The sequence below is a fragment of the Chrysemys picta genome, chromosome 9 (genome assembly GCF_011386835.1).
Source record: "Chrysemys picta bellii isolate R12L10 chromosome 9, ASM1138683v2, whole genome shotgun sequence".
Classification (NCBI taxonomy): Eukaryota; Metazoa; Chordata; order Testudines; family Emydidae; genus Chrysemys; species Chrysemys picta.
This window is the reverse complement of record NC_088799.1, coordinates 80,834,752-80,856,060: the sequence shown is the minus strand read 5'-3', so window position 1 is coordinate 80,856,060 and position 21,309 is coordinate 80,834,752. Positions and strand designations below refer to the sequence as shown.

The following is a 21,309-nucleotide window of genomic DNA, read 5'->3' as shown; positions in this document are numbered from 1 at the left end:
AATACTAGACAACATAAAGGCTGTCACTCAGTAATACTCCTTCACAAGAGGGTGTGGCTTCACCAGCCCATAGGTACTTGCCTTGAGTGTGCTGGACGCTGGCATTAAGAACCCCAATGCACGCATGTACTCGCTAACAACTGCACAGACCCAGCTAGACAAATGAGCTTATTGTAAAAATTAACAGCGATGGAAGATTTAAGTATTAAAAGGTGAAATCCAGTGAAATCCCACAGCTGTGACCAAGAGCAAAATTAGGCTCCAGATATGTATTCAATTTTCATCCAACAAAGGAAATAGTTCTGTTTTCCCTTATTACTAGAGCCACAACTAAAAATTAAAATACTATAAAAACCCAGTCTCCAGAAGTCTTCTTTCTTCTTAGTGTAACAGTGTTGGATCTTATTTAATTTTATTTAATCATTATGTTGGCAAGTACTGGCTGTGGGTCAAATGGCGATGATGATAGAGGTTTTATAGCTCTATATATTTTCAGCTATTGGCCCATTATCACACAACTTTTAAATGCATCCCATGACTCCTGTGGCACTTCCTGCAAATGATGCATCCTTGTTGGTCACCCCCACTCTTAGCCTTTGCACCAAAAAGGAGAGAGGTTTGGAGATGGGTATTTGGCTGTGGCCCATTTTCTCAGTCTTCCATCTTCCTTCATACAAGTCAGCTTCTTAGAATCTGCCCACAACTTCCCTGCCTGAGGCATGTGAAGCAATGGTTTCTGGCGATTCTGAGTGAATAAATAAAGGAGAAACATGCTATAAGTCAGCCCAATGTGGAGCAGTGGGTGGAAACTAGCTCCTCACTGCAATTGGCTAATTCTAATGCTCTAGTGGTTTTCCTTAGCAAGATGAAGCATCACTTAGTGTATCCCCTTGCAGGGCTCAATGGGGCAAATGATGTCTGAAGGACACCATGGTTGACTGCGGCTGCCCACTGTAACCAAAGAAAAAGGCAAACCGCGCACAGCATAAGAAAAAGGCTGCAAGCAGAGAGCAGCGTGCGGCTCCCAGTTAAAAGCAGGATCCAAAGTTCATACACAAGCAGATCTGCGGTTTTTGGTTCAGGACCATCTCTAGTTATAAACTTTCCCAGATGAAATGAAAAGCCCTTTGCTAAGGAAAACCCGCCCCTTGCAGTGGATGTTCCACCGGGTGCTAGCTATGGGAGGGGAGCAGTTTCATACACACACAAACATCACCCTTGTGTCTTTGCTCCTCTGTTTCCGGGAGCTGTTTGAACCTAATGCCCCCTTACCAGTTCACAGCTATTAAAGGGCCTATGGTAGAGCAGAGATGCATTTTTCTGTTTTAGCTTTCGCTGCATGGCACTGGAATTTGGTCATCTTACAAAATTAACAGTCAATGTTGATCTTGGCTGGGTTCTAGGTGAGTGCTAACACCACTCCTCTCCCCTCTCACACACTGTGGTGACCTGTACACCTCCCCCTCCCCCCGGCTTGGTCTGCATGTGAAATGGGAGCACAGAATTCACTAGTGGCATCTGCCACATTCAGTTAAAGGTCAAACCATTCGGTTGTTTTCATCCAGTTGTATTATACCCACCCTAGGAGGAAGAGGAATTATTTATAGCTTGATTTAGGAATTATGTCCAATGAAATTAAGGAAAGAATTCATAGGAAATAACAGGGAAAAACCAAACCAAATCCTTCTGAAATGTAGAACATTTTCCTATTGGACTTGGGAAAAATCAGCATTTGGGACTTCTCTACTAGACTGGACACTGCATTAGTAAAGGGACAAATAGGAACCAACACGGTAGGAAGATGGACTAGATGGGGCTTGTTAGGTCTGCTCCATTTCCACTTTCTGTGATCCACGTCAGAATGTGCAGAGACATTAGGTGTCTGATGGGGACTGGCTCACATACCATCTGGAGGGCTAACAATGTTTAAATACATTTCATGTAATTAAAAAAAGGGAGAGCACCGACACTTTGAAGGACATGTGTCCTGGGTTTTTACTTCATGGAAACTTGAACATCACAACTAATCTAACCTTTTTTACAAGACAAAATAGATCAGATGGTTGATGTCACATGGCACCTTAAAATTCAGAACAGCAGTGCTGAATCCCCAGCTTTCTTCCAGTTGCTTTGCTCATGGTCACAGACATGAGGAAATGTCCCTCAAACCCTCATCTACAGGACCTTACATATTAAAGCCATGTCACACTCATCCCAGCATCAACTGTGCTTATGGAGAAAAAGAGCACAGGACAGAGAGAAGTGCGGTTCATTCACTGCTACCCACCATTGTTTAGCATTAAATAGAAATTTGAAAAACAAACCTCTTCTGCTGGGTCGTGTTCTTTTTCCCATTAACAAATAGCAATTCGTCCCCCCAAACCATACCACAGATATCTTCTACAAGACAATGAATCTGGCTCTGTTTCTTTATTTCCTTCTGCATACAGAAGATTTATCAGTACAGTTGCAGTGCTGGGAAGAATGATTAATAGTACATTTTCAGAAGGGCCTCAGATTCTGGGTGGCTCTGGTTTTGAGTGATTAATATTTAGATACTTGGGGGCTGGGTTTTAATGCTGCTGAGCATTTGCAGCTCTGTTTGATTCCAGGAATTTTGGCCCCCGATGTCTCAAAACTGGGCACCCAAAATTAGAGGGCATGTTTGGAAATATTGTCTGATCTCTCTCTCTCTCTCTCTCTCTCTCTCACACACACACACACACACACACACACACACACACTCTCTCTCTCTCTCTCTCTCTCTCTCTTTTGAGACTTGTGGCCAAAATGGTGGCTAAATTCTTGGTGGCAGAATGGTGGTTTTGTGTCCTCCATCCTTGGAGAGAGAGTCCGGGTCAAATTCAGACCTGGATTAAAAAGGAGCAGGTCCACTGATACCAGATGAAATTGGTCCATAGACTCTGGAGAAGATTCCCCACAAGATTAGTGTAATTCTGATACAGGTGAAAGCACTGTACCACTAGCTCTCAGTTTCCATTATGCACACTTGCAGTTGGGCCATCTTATCTTTGTGCATTTTTAACAACTGTACCTAAAGAGACTGTTACTTTTTTTAACGTTGATAGTTATTTTCTTCTAATCACAAAAGTGTGTCATGGAGGAACTGGATTGGCTGATCACACACTCTGAAAGCCCAGAGACACTGATGTGCATGATGTAATATCAATGTTTACATCACTTTTTTAAAAGCCATGTTTATCTGCCACTGCTACAAGCACACCTCCGGGATTGCCAGCTGTGAGCACAGGACTGCAATCTAAGGGAACAGGCACACCATTCACACAGCACTGTCATTTCCCGCAAAAAACAGAAGTACATTCATTAATAAAGCAGGATTTCACATTAGCTGCACAGACAGGCGACGAAGACAGCTCTGAAAGCATCAGCGAATTGCACGCTCTGCAGTGGTCCTTTGGCAAGTCAGTATTTGCGCACTAGGCCCAGCTGGAATACACGGCGTGGAGGTTTGCTTTGGTGTCACACCCACTAACTTTACAGAAGGGTGTTTGTAATAACATGTAACCGCTTCTTCCAAGCAATGGGAAATCAGGGAGCAGCTCCACAAAAGCACCTGACTAACAGAACACTGGCTCCTGGGAATGGCTTGGGGACATTTGCAGCACGCAAGGAAGATCAGAAATGGGCAAGGTGCTGCCTTAGGTCTGTGGGGGAAGGTAGGAAGACTGAACATTGCACAGCTATATGTATGCTGGGCTGAACACTGGCCTGCAGTGGAACCAGGACATGGACCCATATGGTTAACAGAGTTTTCTTGTAATGCACACTGATGCCTTAACCACTGAAACAACACAATATGGTTTACTTAGCACTCAAAACAGTTTTTTTAAAACAACAGGTCAATGGCAAGATGTTTCCAACAGCAAAAGGATCTGATTCGGATGTCAGCTCGTCACACCTAGGTACCCAAGCTCTGGGTATTTGTCACTTGCATTTTGACTGCACATCCATCCAAGCTCAATGTCTTTCCAGAGTGGAATTTCCAAAGGGTTGGAGAGCAGATTGCTTTCAGTGCTCTCTCCTATTCCTTCCCTGGACTGCCCTCCGCTCAGTTCTGTAGATTAGGTCTGCTCTCACCACTCTGTGAGACTCACGGTTTATCACTCTCCTTAGATATGACAAGCGTCCTTTACATGCTGCCCAAGGCAGAAGTTAGGGGAGCTGTGGCAAAATGGCCCAAAACAAACATTTAATTTAACAGGGACAAAGCCTGGGTCTTCCTCCTATTTCATCCCCCTCTCTTTTAACCGCACGAACTATTCACAATGGTATGCTCCACAGTCAGTGTCCAACAGGATAGCTGCACTCCAGGATCACATCACACAGATTGAAACAGTCTGGGGAGCAGGGGAGTCCATTTCAGAAGCAGGGAAAATCTCCTGGAGCCAGCCAGGGTTAGGTGGATAAAAGCCTGAAAGAAGAAAACAATCAGGTGAACAGTGCGAGACAGTTAGTGGTGGCAAACACACATTGATCTTTTAACCCTTAGAAACATGCCTGAACCAAGCACGCCCTATTTCTGGGGTTGTTTGCACCTGGCCATGAACTTTGTGGGTGGCCCCTCACAATAAGGACTCAAACACACACTTATCTACCTTAAAGCCCAGCAGGACAAAGTAGTAGTGACCATAGCCAGGGTTCACCGAGAACAGGCAGCAGCTTCTGCAGCAGCTGCCAGTGGAATCCATACCATGGAATAAAATAGATTACATGGCAACCACGGAACACTGGTCTACCTTGCCCTGCTACACTGCAACAGGAGAGAGAAAGTGGGCCACTTCTGACGACCTCTCCTCCCCAGTCTTCTGCTGGAGAAGGCGAGAGGAGGCCAAAATCAGTCTCTCCTTACAAATTCCCAGCTACCTCCAGTGGCCTCCCTTTCACCCTGTCAGCTGAAGCCAGGTTAAAATTATGCAGCTGGTTGCTTTCTGTGACAGACACGTACCTTTAGCCTCAGCTTTCATCACTCGGGAGTCTGCCTTGCGGTGATGAGGAGCTATGAGTGAGGGGATAGGGGAAGGGAGAGAAAGAAAATCAATGTAATAAACAAGTCTAAAATCAGGGCCATGAATCTACAAGGAGGAATGGGATGGCAGGCAAGGTTAATGTATATTGCTCAGTACTCTAGGCAAGGAAATTGTAAGCGTAGCTAAGAGAGACCCGGTCCCCACCCCCATCTGTCACTCTCTCAAAGATCTACACACAGCCATGATTGTGCTTTTGGTACATGCCAAAAAAACAAACAGTGGTGCTGGTGATCTATGAGAATGGGGAGATGAAGCCTGCATGTACAGGTACTGCTCAGAACTAAATTTACAGCAGCAAGAAAGAGTGAACTGCACCTAATTCAAAACACTGCCACCCCATCCTGCCCGGAGGATCTGACGCTGACTTCAAAGCCATCATATTCATTAACAGTGGAGTTCCAACTGAAAACCGATGATGTGTAGTGTCAATTTAATGTCTAATCTTGTATAAGAAGGTTATACTTTGCACTTCCAAGAGGACAGATTCAAGGAAGCAATCAGTCTCATCTTTTTGATGATCCTAAGCTTTTCAGGTACTGAGTATTGTGAAATACAACACAACATCCAATACACTGGCTTAGAGCTGAACTCACATCAACACAGTGATCCAAAGAAATATTTATTACCTAGCAGATGTGAGCTCAAGTTACAAAATTCAGATCCAGATCTAGATTGTTATTCCGATCTAGACTGTGAAGGCCCCAAAGTCTGGTTTGCTTAGATGCAGTGTTCTGGCTGGAAACCATCTGTGTTACCCAGGATTACTGAAGTCTAGGAAAGAACCAGATGGGGGCCTCCTGCCTGCGCTGAGGGTCACTTCTGTGCTGAGCTGCAGGGTGTGTGTGTGTGTGTGTGCACTCTAGTTCCTGCCATCTCTTACCTGCTTGTCCTCCGGGAAGCTGTCTCGAAAAACTTTGTTCTGGAGGCCACTCTGCAAACAAAACCAGCAAGGTTCTTTAAGTTCTCCCGTGATAAGGCAGTTATTTGATGAGAAACTATTTGTGTCAAAGAGCAATTATTTGGTGAGGGGAGGGAGGCAGGCTGCCATTGGAAAACACTGAGGATGGTCAACAATAGTCTCCTACCAATATCCTTCTCTGGTCTGATCAAAGATGTTACTCCTGCTTTCACACCTCTTGTTTTGCTCTTGCCTGACACAGTTCTGACCGCTTGCTGCTAGAGATGATGTCTTACTGCCTGTAGCCTGGCTGCCTAAACACCTCCGCACTGGCTTGAGAACCTTTAACCCATATATCCTTAATTTAATGACCTATGACCTCCATCGGACTTACCACAGACCTGACTTCAAATCGTAATTGTAACAAAAAGGAATCACAGCAAACGATTAACAGTAACAGGCCAACCTTAGTCCATCCTTCCTCAGGCATGAGGCCCACTGAAACCAATAGGAGTTTGACCTGAGCAAGGAGTGCAAATTGCAGGATTTGGATCAACTACATAATACTGCTTGACTGAAAGTTATTCACCAAATCAAGCAGGGCTATACCAGAGACACTATATGTCGGGAGCACCATGCACAGGGAACTCAGACTCTGCTCCTCTCCAAAGGACACTGCATTCCCCATGCTGTGCCATGACAACTGGGTATCTCACCTCTTGTTCCACGGAGGGCATGACACTTCATTGGCTTTTGGGTACTTAAATGGATTAATGTGGTCACAAAGGATGTTTCATCACAGCAAGTCACCTGCAATGGGGTATGTGAGGGCTTGGCGGAGGGAAGGGGTAGAAATCTTAACCCTATGACTTTGTGATCTATAGGAGAGTGGGAAGAAATGCCAGCATAGAGGTCCACGATAAAGTATCAGGCACCCAGTGTCAGTGTCAGACCCAGACAAGATGGCAGAGAAATGAAAAATGTAAGCTCGGTTATGGTATTACAGCGCTAGCAGCACAGAGTGAATTCTTTGCTGATAACACTTAGAAGCCCTTCTTCAAGCCAAACGCCCATTGAAGTCAGTGGTGAAATCTTTAGTCATTCTTTACATAAGAACACTCCCATTGACTCCATTGGGAGTGGTGTCCAGCTATGACTTAAGTGAAATTGGAGTGCAGAGCTCAGTTTAATTAGTGGTCAGCTTCCCCCTCATTTTGCTTAGAACAAATCCAAGCAGCCTCAACTCTTTCTTGGAAAGTTTGTTCTTTTGTGTGGCTTGTTCATCAGGAAGTGATTAGAAGTTTCTCACACCATTGTTACTGGAAACAACAGAGGGTCCTGAGGAGGAAATGGAGTCCCCATGACTATCCTACAAAAGGCTCATGGTTTCATTAGACTAGTGCCATTGTATAGAATCATAGAATCATAGATTATAGGACTGGAAGGGACCTCGAGAGGTCATCGAGTCCAGTCCCCTGCCCGCATGGCAGGACCAAATACTGTCTAGACCATCCCTGATAGACATTTATCTAACCTACTCTTAAATATCTCCAGAGACGGAGATTCCACAACCTCCCTAGGCAATTTATTCCAGTGTTTAACCACCCTGACAGTTAGGAACTTTTTCCTAATGTCCAACCTAGACCTCCCTTGCTGCAGTTTAAACCCATTGTTTCTGGTTCTATCCTTAGAGGCTAAGGTGAACAAGTTCTCTCCCTCCTCCTCATGACACCCTTTTAGATACCTGTAAACTGCTATCATGTCCCCTCTCAGTCTTCTCTTCTCCAAACTAAACAAACCCAGTTCTTTCAGCCTTCCTTCATAGGTCATGTTCTCAAGACCTTTAATCATTCTTGTTGCTCTTCTTTGGACCCTTTCCAATTTCTCCACATCTTTTTTAAAATGCGGCGCCCAGAACTGGACACAATACTCCAGCTGAGGCCTAACCAGAGCAGAGTAGAGCGGAAGAATGAGTTCTCGTGTCTTGCTCACAACACACCTGTTAATGCATCCCAGAATCATGTTTGCTTTTTTTGCAACAGCATCACACTGTTGACTCATATTTAGCTTGTGGTCCACTATAACCCCTAGATCCCTTTCTGCCGTACTCCTTCCTAGACAGTCTTTTCCCATTCTGTATGTGTGAAATTGATTTTTCCTTCCTAAGTGGAGCACTTTGCATTTGTCTTTGTTAAACTTCATCCTGTTTAACTCAGACCATTTCTCCAATTTGTCCAGATCATTTTGAATTTTGACCCTGTCCTCCAAAGTAGTTGCAATCCCTCCCAGTTTGGTATCATCCGCAAACTTAATAAGCGTACTTTCTATGCCAATATCTAAGTCGTTGATGAAGATATTGAACAGAGCCGGTCCCAAAACAGACCCCTGCGGAACCCCACTCGTTACGCCTTTCCAGCAGGATTGGGAACCATTAATAACAACTCTCTGAGTACGGTTATCCAGCCAGTTATGCACCCACCTTATAGTAGCCCCATCTAATTTGTATTTGCCTAGTTTATCGATAAGAATATCATGCGAGACCGTATCAAATGCCTTACTAAAGTCTAGGTATACCACATCCACCGCTTCACCCTTATCCACAAGGCTCGTTATTCTATCAAAGAAAGCTATCAGATTGGTTTGACATGATTTGTTCTTCACTAATCCATGCTGGCTGTTCCCTATCACCTTACCACCTTCCAAGTGTTTGCAGATGATTTCCTTAATTACTTGCTCCATTATCTTCCCTGGCACAGAAGTTAAACTAACTGGTCTGTAGTTACCTGGGTTGTTTTTATTTCCCTTTTTATAGATGGGCACTATATTTGCCCTTTTCCAGTCTTCTGGAATCTCTCCCGTCTCCCATGACTTTCCAAAGATAATAGCTAGAGGCTCAGATACCTCCTCTATTAGCTCCTTGAGTATTCTAGGATGCATTTCATCAGGCCCGGGTGACTTGCAGGCATCTAACTTTTCTAAGTGATTTTTAACTTGTTCTTTTTTTATTTTATCCGCTAAACCTACCCCCTTCCCATTAGCATTCACTATGTTAGGCATTGCTTCAGACTTCTCGGTGAAGAACGAAACAAAGAAGTCATTAAGCATCTCTGCCATTTCCAAGTTTCCTGTTACTGTTTCTCCCTCTTCACTAAGCAGTGGGCCTACCCTGTCTTTGGTCTTCCTCTTTCTTCTAATGTATTGATAAAAAGTCTTCTTGTTTCCTTTTATTCCTGTAGCTAGTTTGAGCTCATTTTGGGCCTTTGCCTTTCTAATCTTGCCCCTGCATTCCTGTGTTGTTTGCCTATATTCCTCCTTTGTAATCTGTCCTATTTTCCATTTTTTATATGACTCCTTTTTATTTTTTAGATCGTGCAAGATCTCATGGTTAAGCCAAGGTGGTCTTTTGCCACATTTTCTATCTTTCCTAACCAGCGGAATAGCTTGCTTTTGGGCCCTTAATAGTGTCCCTTTGAAAAACTGCCAACTCTCCTCAGTTGTTTTTCCCCTCAGTCTTGATTCCCATGGGACCTTACCTATCAGCTCTCTGAGCTTCCCAAAATCTGCCTTCCTGAAATCCATTGTCTCTATTTTGCTGTTCTCCCTTCTACCCTTCGTTAGAATTGCAAACTCTATGATTTCATGATCACTTTCACCCAGGCTGCCTTCTACTTTCACATTCTCAACGAGTTCCTCCCTATTTGTTAAAATCAAGTCTAGAACAGCTTCCCCCCTAGTAGCTTTTTCAACCTTCTGAAATAAAAAGTTGTCTCCAATGCAGTCCAAGAATTTGTTGGATAGTCTGTGCCCCGCTGTGTTATTTTCCCAACATATATCCGGATAGTTGAAGTCCCCCATCACCACCAAATCTTGGGCTTTGGATGATTTTGTTAGTTGCTTGAAAAAAGCCTCATCCACCTCTTCCCCCTGGTTAGGTGGCCTGTAGTAGACTCCTAGCATGACATCTCCCTTGTTTTTTGCCCCTTTAAGCCTAACCCAGAGACTCTCAACACTTCCGTCTCCTATGTCCATCTCTACCTCAGTCCAAGTGTGTACATTTTTAATATATAAGGCAACACCTCCTCCCTTTTTCCCCTGTCTATCCTTCCTGAGCAAGCTGTACCCATCCACACCAACATTCCAATCATGTGTATTATCCCACCAAGTTTCAGTGATGCCAACAATGTCATAGTTGTATTTATTTATTAGCACTTCCAGTTCTTCCTGCTTATTCCCCATACTTCTCGCATTTGTATATAGGCATCTAAGATACTGGTTTGATCTTTCCTCCCAGTTTTGTCCTGACTCTCCTTTCTCCTGCCAATATAGCCCACACTCCCTCTTGTTTCCGACCCATCTCCCCCGGTCTCCATATTCCCCACTTACCTGTATGGCTTTTATCACCTCGCCTTTTCCTTCTGCACATTTTGCACATCCCTTGCCTGCTAGGAATTGCCTCCTGTTGGGCTTTTAAGTCAGGGCACACAGCCCTGATGGGGATTGGGGATTTCCTACTTACACAGATGAAGGCATTTCCTCCGCTCCTCCTGCTATCGGCTCAGGCTTCTGCTCCAGCTTCTGGGACGCAGGAGCTCTGCATGGAGGGTCTGGAGGTCTCACTGGGGGCCGTGTTATCACTGGCTTATCTCCAGGGGATCGGGCTTTAGCGAAGGTGTCGTATTCACCTGAAAGGTTGAAGATAACAAACACTGTCAACAATGCTTTGGAGGAAGAGCAAAAGATTGTGAAGAGGCAGAGGTTTCAGGCTGGTTGGAGAGAGGGGCAGCATGGGAATCTAACCGCACAAACAGAGGCAGACATTAGTGTTTCGTGGCAAACTCATCCTGTTCAATGTCTCTGCGGCTATTGTTGCATTATTTGAGATAAAAAACTAAACCACAAGCTTTTCCAATGGAAAACATGTTCAGTGCTTCTCTACAGAATCAGGGAGAGATTGATTAAATTCTAATGCTGAGTCATAGCTGAGATTACTGCAGTTCCCTCTTAGGACCTTCCCGAGCCTCTGCTTCACCAAACTTCACACTAGGCCTTTATTCCAGGAAGCTGGACTATATTTACCCTGCCCCATGCATCTTCCTTCCCCTTCCCTGGCTTCCTATCCATTCCCTTCACCAGTTTCCTATCCCTCCGACCCGGAGTTCCTTGGCCTGGCTTCCTATCCATCTCAGAATCCAACCGAACATTGCAATCATACTTCTCCATGGCCCCGCTCCATCCAAACTCTCTGACCTGTTATCGACCTAGGCCCTGCTCAGTCACTGCACTCCACCTACTTTGGCATCCTGCAACCTTTACCTTGTCTTGCCACCACTGGCAGAAGGTTGTGGGCAAAGATGCTCTTTCATTTGTGCTACTCAATCTCTCCAAATCCTTTCTCCCTTCTTCCTCTGAGACACTAAATCATTCTTTCTCTTCCCATCTCACCTTCCAAGCCCTACCCAACTTCTTTAGGAAGCATTTTGACTGATTCATAGATAATGAAACCAGAAGAAACATTGTGATCATCTAGTCTGACCTCCTGCATAACCCAGGCCATTGATTAATTCCTGTTAGAACTGACTGTATCTATATCTCTTTTAAATCAAAATTGGATTTTTTTTCTAAAAGTTTCCAGTGACGGAGAATGCACCACAAACCTTGGTAAGATATTACAATGGTTAATTACCCTCATTGTTAAAAATTGGTGACTTATTTCTAATCTGAATTTGTCTAGCTTCAACTTCCAGCCACTCAATCTTGTTATACCTTTGTACGGTAGACTGAGGAGCCCTCTTTTATCCAATTTCTGTTCTCCATGTAGGTACTTATAGATTGTGATCATGTTATCCCACAACCTTCTCTTTGATAAGCTAAGTAGATCGTGCTCCCTGAGTCTCTCATCATAAGGGGTATTTTCCAATCCTTTAATCATTCTTGTGAATTTCTTTGAACCCTCTCCAATTTTTCAACACCTTTCTTGAATTATGGACACCAAAACTGGACACAGTATTCCAGTAGTGATTGCATCAGTACCAAATACGGATGTCATATAAACCCCCTACTCCTACTTGAGATTCACTGTTTATACATGCCAAAATCGCATTAGCCTATTTTGTCAATGTGTGTACTTCGGACACACTATAGAGACGCAATGTGTTACATTATAACAACATCATAACTTCAAATGCTAAATAGCAGTTAATGTTCACCCACTTCCATCTGTAAAAAACATCCTATTATACCAAAAGCAGATTTCTGTCTAATACTCATAGGTCAGATTTATAGGAGATCAGTGGTATTATTCAAATTAACTTTATGGTTGTGCTACCAAGCCCAACCTTGTTATTCTTTTTTTTTTAATTATACCCAGGAGTCAATGTTAAGTGGGGAGCCTACTGTTTCCTTTCTAAATGCGAGACTGTGAAGGCTATTAGGTTATGAAAGCATCTAGCAAGCAGTGAAATGAACACAAAACAATCATCTTTCTTTTTTATAAACAACCTACGTCTGTGTCATTAGACTGATCTGTACATCTTGGCAAAGTACCACACCTTCCTTTACCTATTTTAAATGGAAAATGCCAAGTTAAATTTGGTCCCAAATTGATTCTTTTAAATTACCAAAAGAAAACAAGTTTTTTTTTTAATCACATTTGTGCTGAATAGAAATGCTTCTTTGATTTTTTAAAATTCCAGTGGAAACAGATGAAATAAACCTTTCCCTGCCAGTGTGTGCAATCCAGACATTGCAGCATCAAGAACCTAAAAGGGAAACTGACTATAAGCAAAAATGAAAGTGACTTCATTGATTTTCTTTGTCTGCACTGAGAGAAATACAAAATGCAAGCGCACTGCCTAAATAGCTAAAAGCATTTTGTATTTTTCAAATTACTCACGTTTTCAATATCTAAAGCACTCATCTTAGATCAGATGTGGGCAAACTACAGCCCGCAGGCCACATCTGGCCCATGGGACCGTCCTGCCCGGCCCCTGAGCTCCTGGCCGGGATGCCTAGTCCCCGGCCCCCCCTTGCTGTTTCCCCTCCCCTGCAGCCATGCCACCACGCGGGCCACGCTCTGGCCCGCCGCTCCCACTGGGCAGCGTGAGGAGCGCAGCTGGCTCTGGCTGGGTCTCGCGGCTGCCAGCTCCTACTGCTGGTAAGGGGGCGGGGAGCGGGGGGGTTGGATAAGGGAGTGGTGGGTTCTGGGGGGGTAGTCAGGGGATGGGGAACAGGGAGTGTTGGGAGTGAGAGTCCCAGGGGGCCTGTTGGGGGGTTTGTCAGGGAGCGGGAATGTGGATAGGGGTCAGGAGGGCAGTCAGGGGACAGGTAGAAAGGGGGGTTGGATAAAGGGGTGGGATCCCGGGGGGCAGTTAGGGGCGGAGAGTCCTGGGAGAGGGTAGTCAGGGGATGAGGAGCAGAGGGCGGTTGGATAGGGGGTGGGAATCCCAGGGGGGTGGGGGTATGGATAGGGGGCAGGGCAGTCAGGGGACAGGGAGTAGGGGGGTTGGATAGGGGGCAGGGGTCCTGGGAGGGGGCGGTCAGGGGACAAGGAGCAGGGGGGGTTGGATGTGTTGGGGATTCTGAGGGGGGTAGTAAGGGGGTGGATAAGGGGTGGGGGCTAGGCTGTTTGGGGAGGCACAGCCTTCTCTACCTGGCCCTCCATACAGTTGCGCAAATCCGAAGTGGCCCTCGGGCCAAAACATTTGTCCACCCCATCTTAGATGATTCTGAATCATTTCTATTCAGATTTGAATTCTGATTTTACAAAGTCCATTGGGACACTATGTGATCTCTGAATCTAAAGGCCAAACCTTTGCATTAGTTCCCACCATGTCTTGTGCCCATGCCAACTCTAATGCTTCAGAGGACTAGTCTACCAAATCAGCATTGCTACATAAGGCTCTGAAATAGCACAGGCCAATGTATGTCCTTTCCTCCATCAGTAAGCAACAGGCTGAGCTTACAAACCCGTCTGTACTAAAAATGGGCTGAACGCATGATGATTGGATCTGAATCAGAACATCCTCAGAAGGAGGAGGGTCCAGCTCCAGTGGTCCATGTGAGGGTTTTGATCTCAGGTCCCCTATTGTTGAATTGCAGGAAAAGAGACACAGGTTGCAAAAATAGTACTTCCCTCTGCAAACCCCCCTACCTCTCCAGTCTGGCAAAATGCAAAACATTTGGGGTGCTTGTCACAAAGTTTGTTGTGATTTCTGCAGTGCAACAAGATGGGCGAGAGTTTCCTCCATCCAAGGTCAGCTGAGACCTCCCAAAGCAGAAAACTTACCCTCCTTGCTGGATATCATGGGCCTCAGAGTAGGCCTCTTAGCATGGAGAATGGACGTCTTTAGAGCAGTGGTGCCAGTCACCACTCCGTTTGCGGCCTTGTTGGCGAGCTTAGCTCCCCCATCCTGCAGCTTGGACACCAGCTTTCCCACAACCACTTCAGAGGACTGTTCATGTTTGCTCTCTGAGCCAGGCCTTCCAGCATCAGCCTCCCCTGCTCTCTGTGTAGGCAGTCTGCTGCGATGTAGCGGCTTAGGGGCTTCTGTGCTATTAGAGATGAGGGTGCCATTAGGAGTCTGGTCATGGCTGTCTCCTGTGAACCGAAGGAAAAGAGAATAAATACACGTACCAGGTGAAACCCTGAGATGCACAGGGCCTGATTTTCACAAGTGCTCACTCAGCACTCACTGCTCTCAACAACTTTGAAAAATCAGGCTCAGAGTGTCTGTGATAATAACTAGAAATAAGCAAAACTGCCTGGTCTGCTTTCATGGTCCACATTGAGTGCAGTGCAAAAGGTAAATAGCTTGCACTGGTGGTGAGAAATAAGTGAAAGTGAAACGTTATTTCAGTTTCACTAATCTAAGGTGAGAAAAGGAAATCTACTGATGTACTTTTAAATTATGATTTTTAGAGGGACAATGTTGACTTTGATTTCCTAGTCAATTAAAAAAAATAAAAATAAAAGTAGTTTCTGGTAATACATTTGCCCGTGAATCCCCCTGACAGTTTTTATGGTTTTACTACTATGTTTTCACAGTTTTGCAACTCCCCTCTCCCGCCCCCCTTTGCTGTGTGAAAGATCCACACAGGGAGCACCATAGCGAAACTGACTGCACTACAGCCTCAGGCCTGCCAGGTGCTGAACACCCTGGTCCTCTTTCAGCAAACATTTAAGCACAAATTTAACCTTAAGAACCTGAGTTGGTCCACGAACTTTAAGGAACTACTCTAATGCTTAAAGTTAAGCATGTGCTTAAGTGAATTGGTAGGTTGGGCCAAATGTTCAAACTTGCAAGTTCAAGTCCAAAAGCACAAAGTAAATAAACTGAAAACAAAACAGAGAACTATTTTTTCCTAATCTCTTTCAGCGACAGGAGTAACAAGTAATGATCTTAGGAGTAACTTGCAACCACAACTGGTAAAACGTCTGCAGACAGAAGCATGATTAGAAGTTGACGGTGCCCCTTCAACATGACAGCAGTGTGTAAATACTTACCAACAAAAGTAATTGAACAGGAGAGTTTGGGCAGGGAAACGCTTTAATCAGGGCTTGTTAAGCAATGACTCAATTCCTTGCTCTTATTTTTCTTGTGGTGCCTCACTTGATTCACCCTAAATTGCCAGTGGCTCAGGCTCATCAAGAACTCCCTCAATATTGAGCTTTGTTCAGTACAAGATAAGTCAATCCTAGGGCTTAAAGGAAGCACTGATCTGCTCAGCTTGACTGCACTCAGTGGCTCAGCACTGCTGGGATCTACGCTAGCTCTGCATCTCATGTGGTGTGTTAGAGAAGATACTTTTATTTTTCAAATCTATTACATTACTCTGCACTTTTATCTGTGGAACTGTGAGGCCCTTTCCAATGGAAGAGAACTGTGTTTAATTTAGATCTCTGAAATATCAAGCTATGAGAAAACCCTGCTCCAAAGTAGTTTAGGGGCTGTTAGATCAGAAGCAGCCTAAATGCAGATATTTACTCTCCTTCCACTTTCTACAAGGGGAAACAAAAACCCCAAACAACCCCTCTTCCCACCTCACACATTAATGCCCTTGGAAATGTGATTATGCTGCTGCTGCAGTTTCAAATCCATCCCTCCCCCAGTGAGTGGGAAGCTGGGATCCAACGTACAGTGCCGACAAGAGAAATGTAAAACCTGGAGACGGGGGCGGTATCAGTGAACAGCTAAACTGACCTTGATTTTCTTCCAGGGAACCACCATAAAAGACAGGTCTTTCCCTCAGCGGACGCTTGGAAATTGTGATGGGTTTGTGCCTTCGGGCAGCTACCCTGGGAGGAGGCACTGGGGGGGCAGCACTGTCCTCAGGTGGACTGGAGTAGATCTGTAGGGAAGAGGGATTTAGAAGGACATGATTTCAGTTGATCCTCTGCTCTACTGTTATTTGACACTCACTATACTGGGCCAATCAGGCCAGACTCCCGGGGTTTCCCCTGAGCCCCTTAGTCAAACAGATTTTTAACTAGAAGACATCCTCAAATGGGCTACAGTTGACATCAAGATTCAAAGCTCTGAGCAGGAGGGAAGAATGGTCTTGGATTAAAAGCACAGATCTAGGAGCCAAGACACTAGAGTTTTATTCTTGACTCTGACCCCGACATGCATCTGTGATGCTGGGAAATTCAGTTAGCTTCTCTGTGCCTTAGTTTCCTCCTGTAAAATTGGGATTATGTTATTTCCCTCCCTCATGGGGGTATTGTGAGGATCTATTTATTACTATTTGTAAAGGACTGGAAGGTGTTCTAGAAGAACAACCTCTTATTACCGGTATCATTGGCTAGGCAATGTTAATCATTTAAATCCAAAAAGAGTCGACTTCGGATTTTTTGCAAAGCTCCTGCTATTTTTTTAAGCGTTGCTGCTCACGATTCATGCATTCCCTTTCCAAAGGGTAGACTCCCACCCCAAAGCCATGTGACTCAAGAGCCCGGTAATAAGGGAAATGCAGCCCACGGAGATAAAGCACACACCCAGAGCTCAGTCCTAAACTATGTCCAATAAGCGCTGGGTGCAGCTGACCTGGGGAACTGCAAAAGAGCCAGGTGCAGCTCAGCAATCCTGGAGTTAAGTTTACCCTTGCCCCAGCTTAGTTTAGCGCTGGTTTAGGGTTGCTCTAAACTATGGTGGCTGAATATGTCTCTCCCCTGTCCCCATGGGGCTGGTAGGTGAGCCGGGGATCACTAGAGTGCAGCAATGCTCTTTCTCCCCAGCACCTGCCAACATCCTCGCTACACCAAGGCTAGGGTGAAGCGATAGCATTAGGACTGCCAACTTGTTAATATTTAAAAAACCGGACACTGCAGCAGGAGTGCTGGAACCTCCCCTGCCTCACCTCTTCCTCCCCGAGGCCCCACCTGTGCCCTACCTCTTCCCCCCAAAACCCTGCCCCTGCCCCGCCTCTTTCCCCAAGGCCCTGCCCACCCCATCCTCTCAAGGCCCCGCACCCATCCACTCCTCTTCCTTGTTGCTTGCTGCTTTTCCCCACCCCCTCACCCCCCCTTCTGGGTCAAGAGAGACTCGCCTGCAGAGCCGGGGCTGGGAGCTGCAGTCACCCGACACAGGTAGGAGGCAGCCCCAGCTGAGTAGGGGCTGGTGAGGGTGATGATCTGCCACCTCCCCTCCTCCCTTGCCTGCAATAACCAGACTTTGGGTGTCTGGTCAGTAGATCTGACTGGACACTGTCAGGTCCCCTTTTTGACTGGACTTTTCGGTCAAAAACCAGGCACTTGGCCAACCGGCTACACTAGATAGCATCTGAGCTGGCTATGGACAGTCCTACAGCACCTAGGAATTCTCCTATGCTGGACAAATCCCCAGCTGCCTGCTTGTACCAGCTTTTTGGTCTGTTTGCACCATCAGAGCAGCACAAAGGTGGTGGAGCAGGGCTGAGGATCTGCCAGATGCTGTACTTACGTTCAGTACAACCACTGAGCTTTGGGGAAAGCTGTGCATTGCTAACTGTGTTCACTAGGCTGCTATGTCTTTTGGTGTGGGTTTTTTTCTAGACAGATTTCCTGTTATGCAGCTTTGCACGCACCCACTTCAAAAACTGAAATGCTGCTAAACTAGACAATGCTATAAAAAAAACCTAATAAAACATGCCTTTGCACATGATGGCAGGGCATATTAACCAGGCCTCAAAACAGACAGTTGATGAGAAATGACTAGTTTTGCTGAGAAGAGCAAATTTAATCTTCTGCAGAAATCATTCAAACAACCCCCGCATTAGCATCAAAAGAAACCATCAGCTCCATGGCCGCTCAGTTACTAATTTGTCTTAAAAACAATCATTGATTAATAAATCTGGTTCCCCGGCATACTGGTCAGCCAGTCCTTACTTCTGACATGGGCTGGTTTTCATTTAGTTGCTCTCATTTATTCAGGTGCTTTCTTCACAGTTGAAGAAGCATTGATGAACCTTTGGACAGGCTTCTGAATACATAAAATACTACATGAAGGCTACAGAGAGTCCTGTGGCACCTTTAAGACTAACAGATGTATTGGAGCATAAGCTTTCGTGGGTGAATACCAACTCTCGTCAGATGCATGGGTCTGACGAAGTGGGTATTCACCCACGAAAGCTTATGCTCCATACATCTGTTAGTCTTAAAGGTGCCACAGGACTCTGTGTTGCTTTTTACAGATCCAGACTAACACGGCTACCCCTCTGATACTTGACTACGTGAAGGCTGCAATCCACCATGCTACTGAATTCTTTCCACTGACATTACAGGGGATTAGATTGGGCCTAAATGCTCAGTTATTGTATAGGCCGGGAATGGATGGCCCAGGGAAACTGGAAGGGGATACACAGATGTTCCCTTTTAGATCACTGATCTAAACTTGGCCTGAGTTGATAGAGACCAAAACTCATTACAAGCTGACAGTTAGGTGACCTGTGTGGAATGCATTGCTAGTCACGGACAAGAATCCCACTCGTAAAAAAATTCATAACGGACTCTTTTGCTAGCAGCACTGGCAAGAAAGAACAGAAAATGACTGAAGCCTGGAGACTGAACCACGTTGTCACTGGAGAGGGGACTCTCACTGCGTGGGGAAGCATGCTGCCAGTTTCTGCACCTGTTTTTGGTTCAGGGATTTGGGGGGGGGGGGGGGGGGGGGGTCATTCATGCATGTTTTAGATGGAATAATCACTTTTTCCCCGGTATAAAACCTTCCCCCCCCCCCCGCTCCACCACCTTTGTGCTGCTCTGATGGTGCAAACAGACCAAAAAGCTGGTACAAGCAGGCAGCTGGGATTTGTTTAGAAAACTGATGTCCTTCCTCTTTCAAACCAAGAGAAATTCTGTGAGGTCAAGCAAGTGGATGAGACAGTGTAACACTCTCCAGCTTCTTTTTCCTGAATCTTCTTGGGTCATGAAGACCTGGCAGAATGTATAAAAGTGATGACGGGTCCCAGACATCTCTGCAATCAGACTCCCAAAGGTCTATCTTACAATACCAGCACGTGAGCAATAGGGAGCACGATCTCTCTCAATTGACCAAGCAAGTAAAGGGATTGTAATATTTTCGGTGGCATTAACCATTTCTCAAACTCTCAGTCAGTTTGGTACAAATGCTGTTTGTTAGGATTGGGCGTGTGCCCCTGCTTTTTTCCATCTCTCTTTTGTATTCGGCAATGAGCGATATTCCATGCCCTGCAGCTGTATGCACACAGCTGCCTCTCTGAATTCAGGGCAAGAATTCAGGAATCTCTTCCAAACTCCAATCTCTTGGTTTTGGATCTTTTGCCTTCAAGATCCTGTGACATAAAGCAGCTGTTGACATTTAACAGACTCTGATTCCAGCGGTTCTGTTCTTTGCAGATGGCGATACTTTTTCTCCATCCTAGATACGAAGGTCCAGAGCGTTCCCTTTGCCTTGATGCCAAGGAGGTTTCTTTGGGCACTATTAGTTGCTGAAATATGCAGTGCTGCTGAAATATGCACCGTCCAAAGCTTTCCAAGATGCTGACACGAGTCCTGCTTGCTTTGTGTATTTTGAAATGAAAATCAAATTTAAATAATTCAGAAATATAATGATATTGACCCAATCTCAGCATTACACACTGAAGTTCATACAGCAACAGGAGTTATTTCCAGAGGAATCACATTTTTAATTTAGCTGTGGTATGGAAAGTTAAGCTGTTGAAACAATAATTACTCCAACTGACTTAGTGAATTTCCTTGTCCTTAGAGTCTTCATAATGCACTGTATAAATAATATATCTATTCCACTTCAAACTCATTTGAAGTATTTGCTTATATGTCAGTTGAAGTTATTTTAGACACTGAAGCTGCGTTTATAAGCTCAGTCTAATAAAACATTACTAGCTTAGCCTTATCATTGCAGAAATTAAAGGCAAGGAAGTGGAGGTCTGTCTTAATTAACATTTCATTCTAGAGCTGGGAGATGATAGATTAATCATACATTTTCCCTGGCTCCCCTCTGCAGGCCATTATCTGGGCTGCAGGCTCTATAACACAGAAGAGAGAGAGAGAGGTCATACTGTAGTGCAGAATCTGAGCATTTAACTTATAATCAACTAGCTGTTCAGCTGAAAGAGCTTGCTAGGGAATGGTTTCAATGAACTGTAACGAGACCAAGGTGTGTTATTTCCACTGGCTTCTTGTCAATTTCTAAATCCAACTAAAATTGTCCTGCGGGTACTCAAATCTCCATGGATTCGTCCATCCTATTCCAACCCCCAGTACCACCATCTACTACTCACTCTTCTCTTCTGATCTCTGCTCTACCTCTGACCATACGCCCACCTGCTCAACTACTGTGCTGCTTCACATGTGACCTACTCTCCCCTTCCCAGAAGTGTGTGTGGGGGGGGTCACTTTTCACTTGTGCTGATCTGTCTCACAGGAACTCTCTCTCCATCCCCCTCAAAGGCAGGTAACTACCTCTCCTTAAAGCATGCTTCACAGCTTTCCTCTTCTCATATGGCGGATTTTCTCTGTGAAGTATTCTGTGATCAAGGGTGCTAAGTAAAGATAAAGGGCCGAATTCATCCCTAGTAAGTTGTGCTGTTATTCAGGAATGAATCTGACCCTAATACCTTGTACTGCATGCTGCAGCTGATCAGTTTTCACATTTTATTATAAAACACAATTATATTCTTCCAAACCACCCCCCAAAAATACCAAATGATTAAATTTATACCAGATATTATTAGTGACAAATCACTAACACATTAGGTAGCAGAATACTCTACATTCCATCACAAGGGAGAAAGCCATGATCAACATCAGCTTGCTGTTGTGTGTGTGTGTGTGAGTGTGTGTGTGTAAACACATGTTTTTGTGCAGCA

The 21,309-nt window shown here is 45.0% G+C and overlaps 1 protein-coding gene across 4 annotated transcripts in view; it reads right to left on the bottom strand.

Moving 5' to 3' along the window:
• Positions 1-2,415: 2,415 nt before the first annotated feature.
• OPHN1 (oligophrenin 1) overlaps positions 2,416-21,309 on the bottom strand; it is a 135,365-nt gene continuing 116,471 nt past the window's right edge. For all 4 annotated transcript variants that reach the window (XM_008172858.4, XM_042853287.2, XM_065556562.1 and 1 more), the window contains 6 exons: positions 16,167-16,314; positions 14,252-14,563; positions 10,484-10,649; positions 5,950-6,000; positions 4,988-5,038; positions 2,416-4,453 (listed from right to left, as the gene is read on the bottom strand). In XM_008172858.4, the coding sequence (XP_008171080.1) occupies positions 4,996-5,038; positions 5,950-6,000; positions 10,484-10,649; positions 14,252-14,563; positions 16,167-16,314 (720 nt within the window). In that variant the 3' untranslated portion in view covers positions 2,416-4,453; positions 4,988-4,995. The remainder of the gene's footprint in view (positions 4,454-4,987; positions 5,039-5,949; positions 6,001-10,483; positions 10,650-14,251; positions 14,564-16,166; positions 16,315-21,309) is intronic.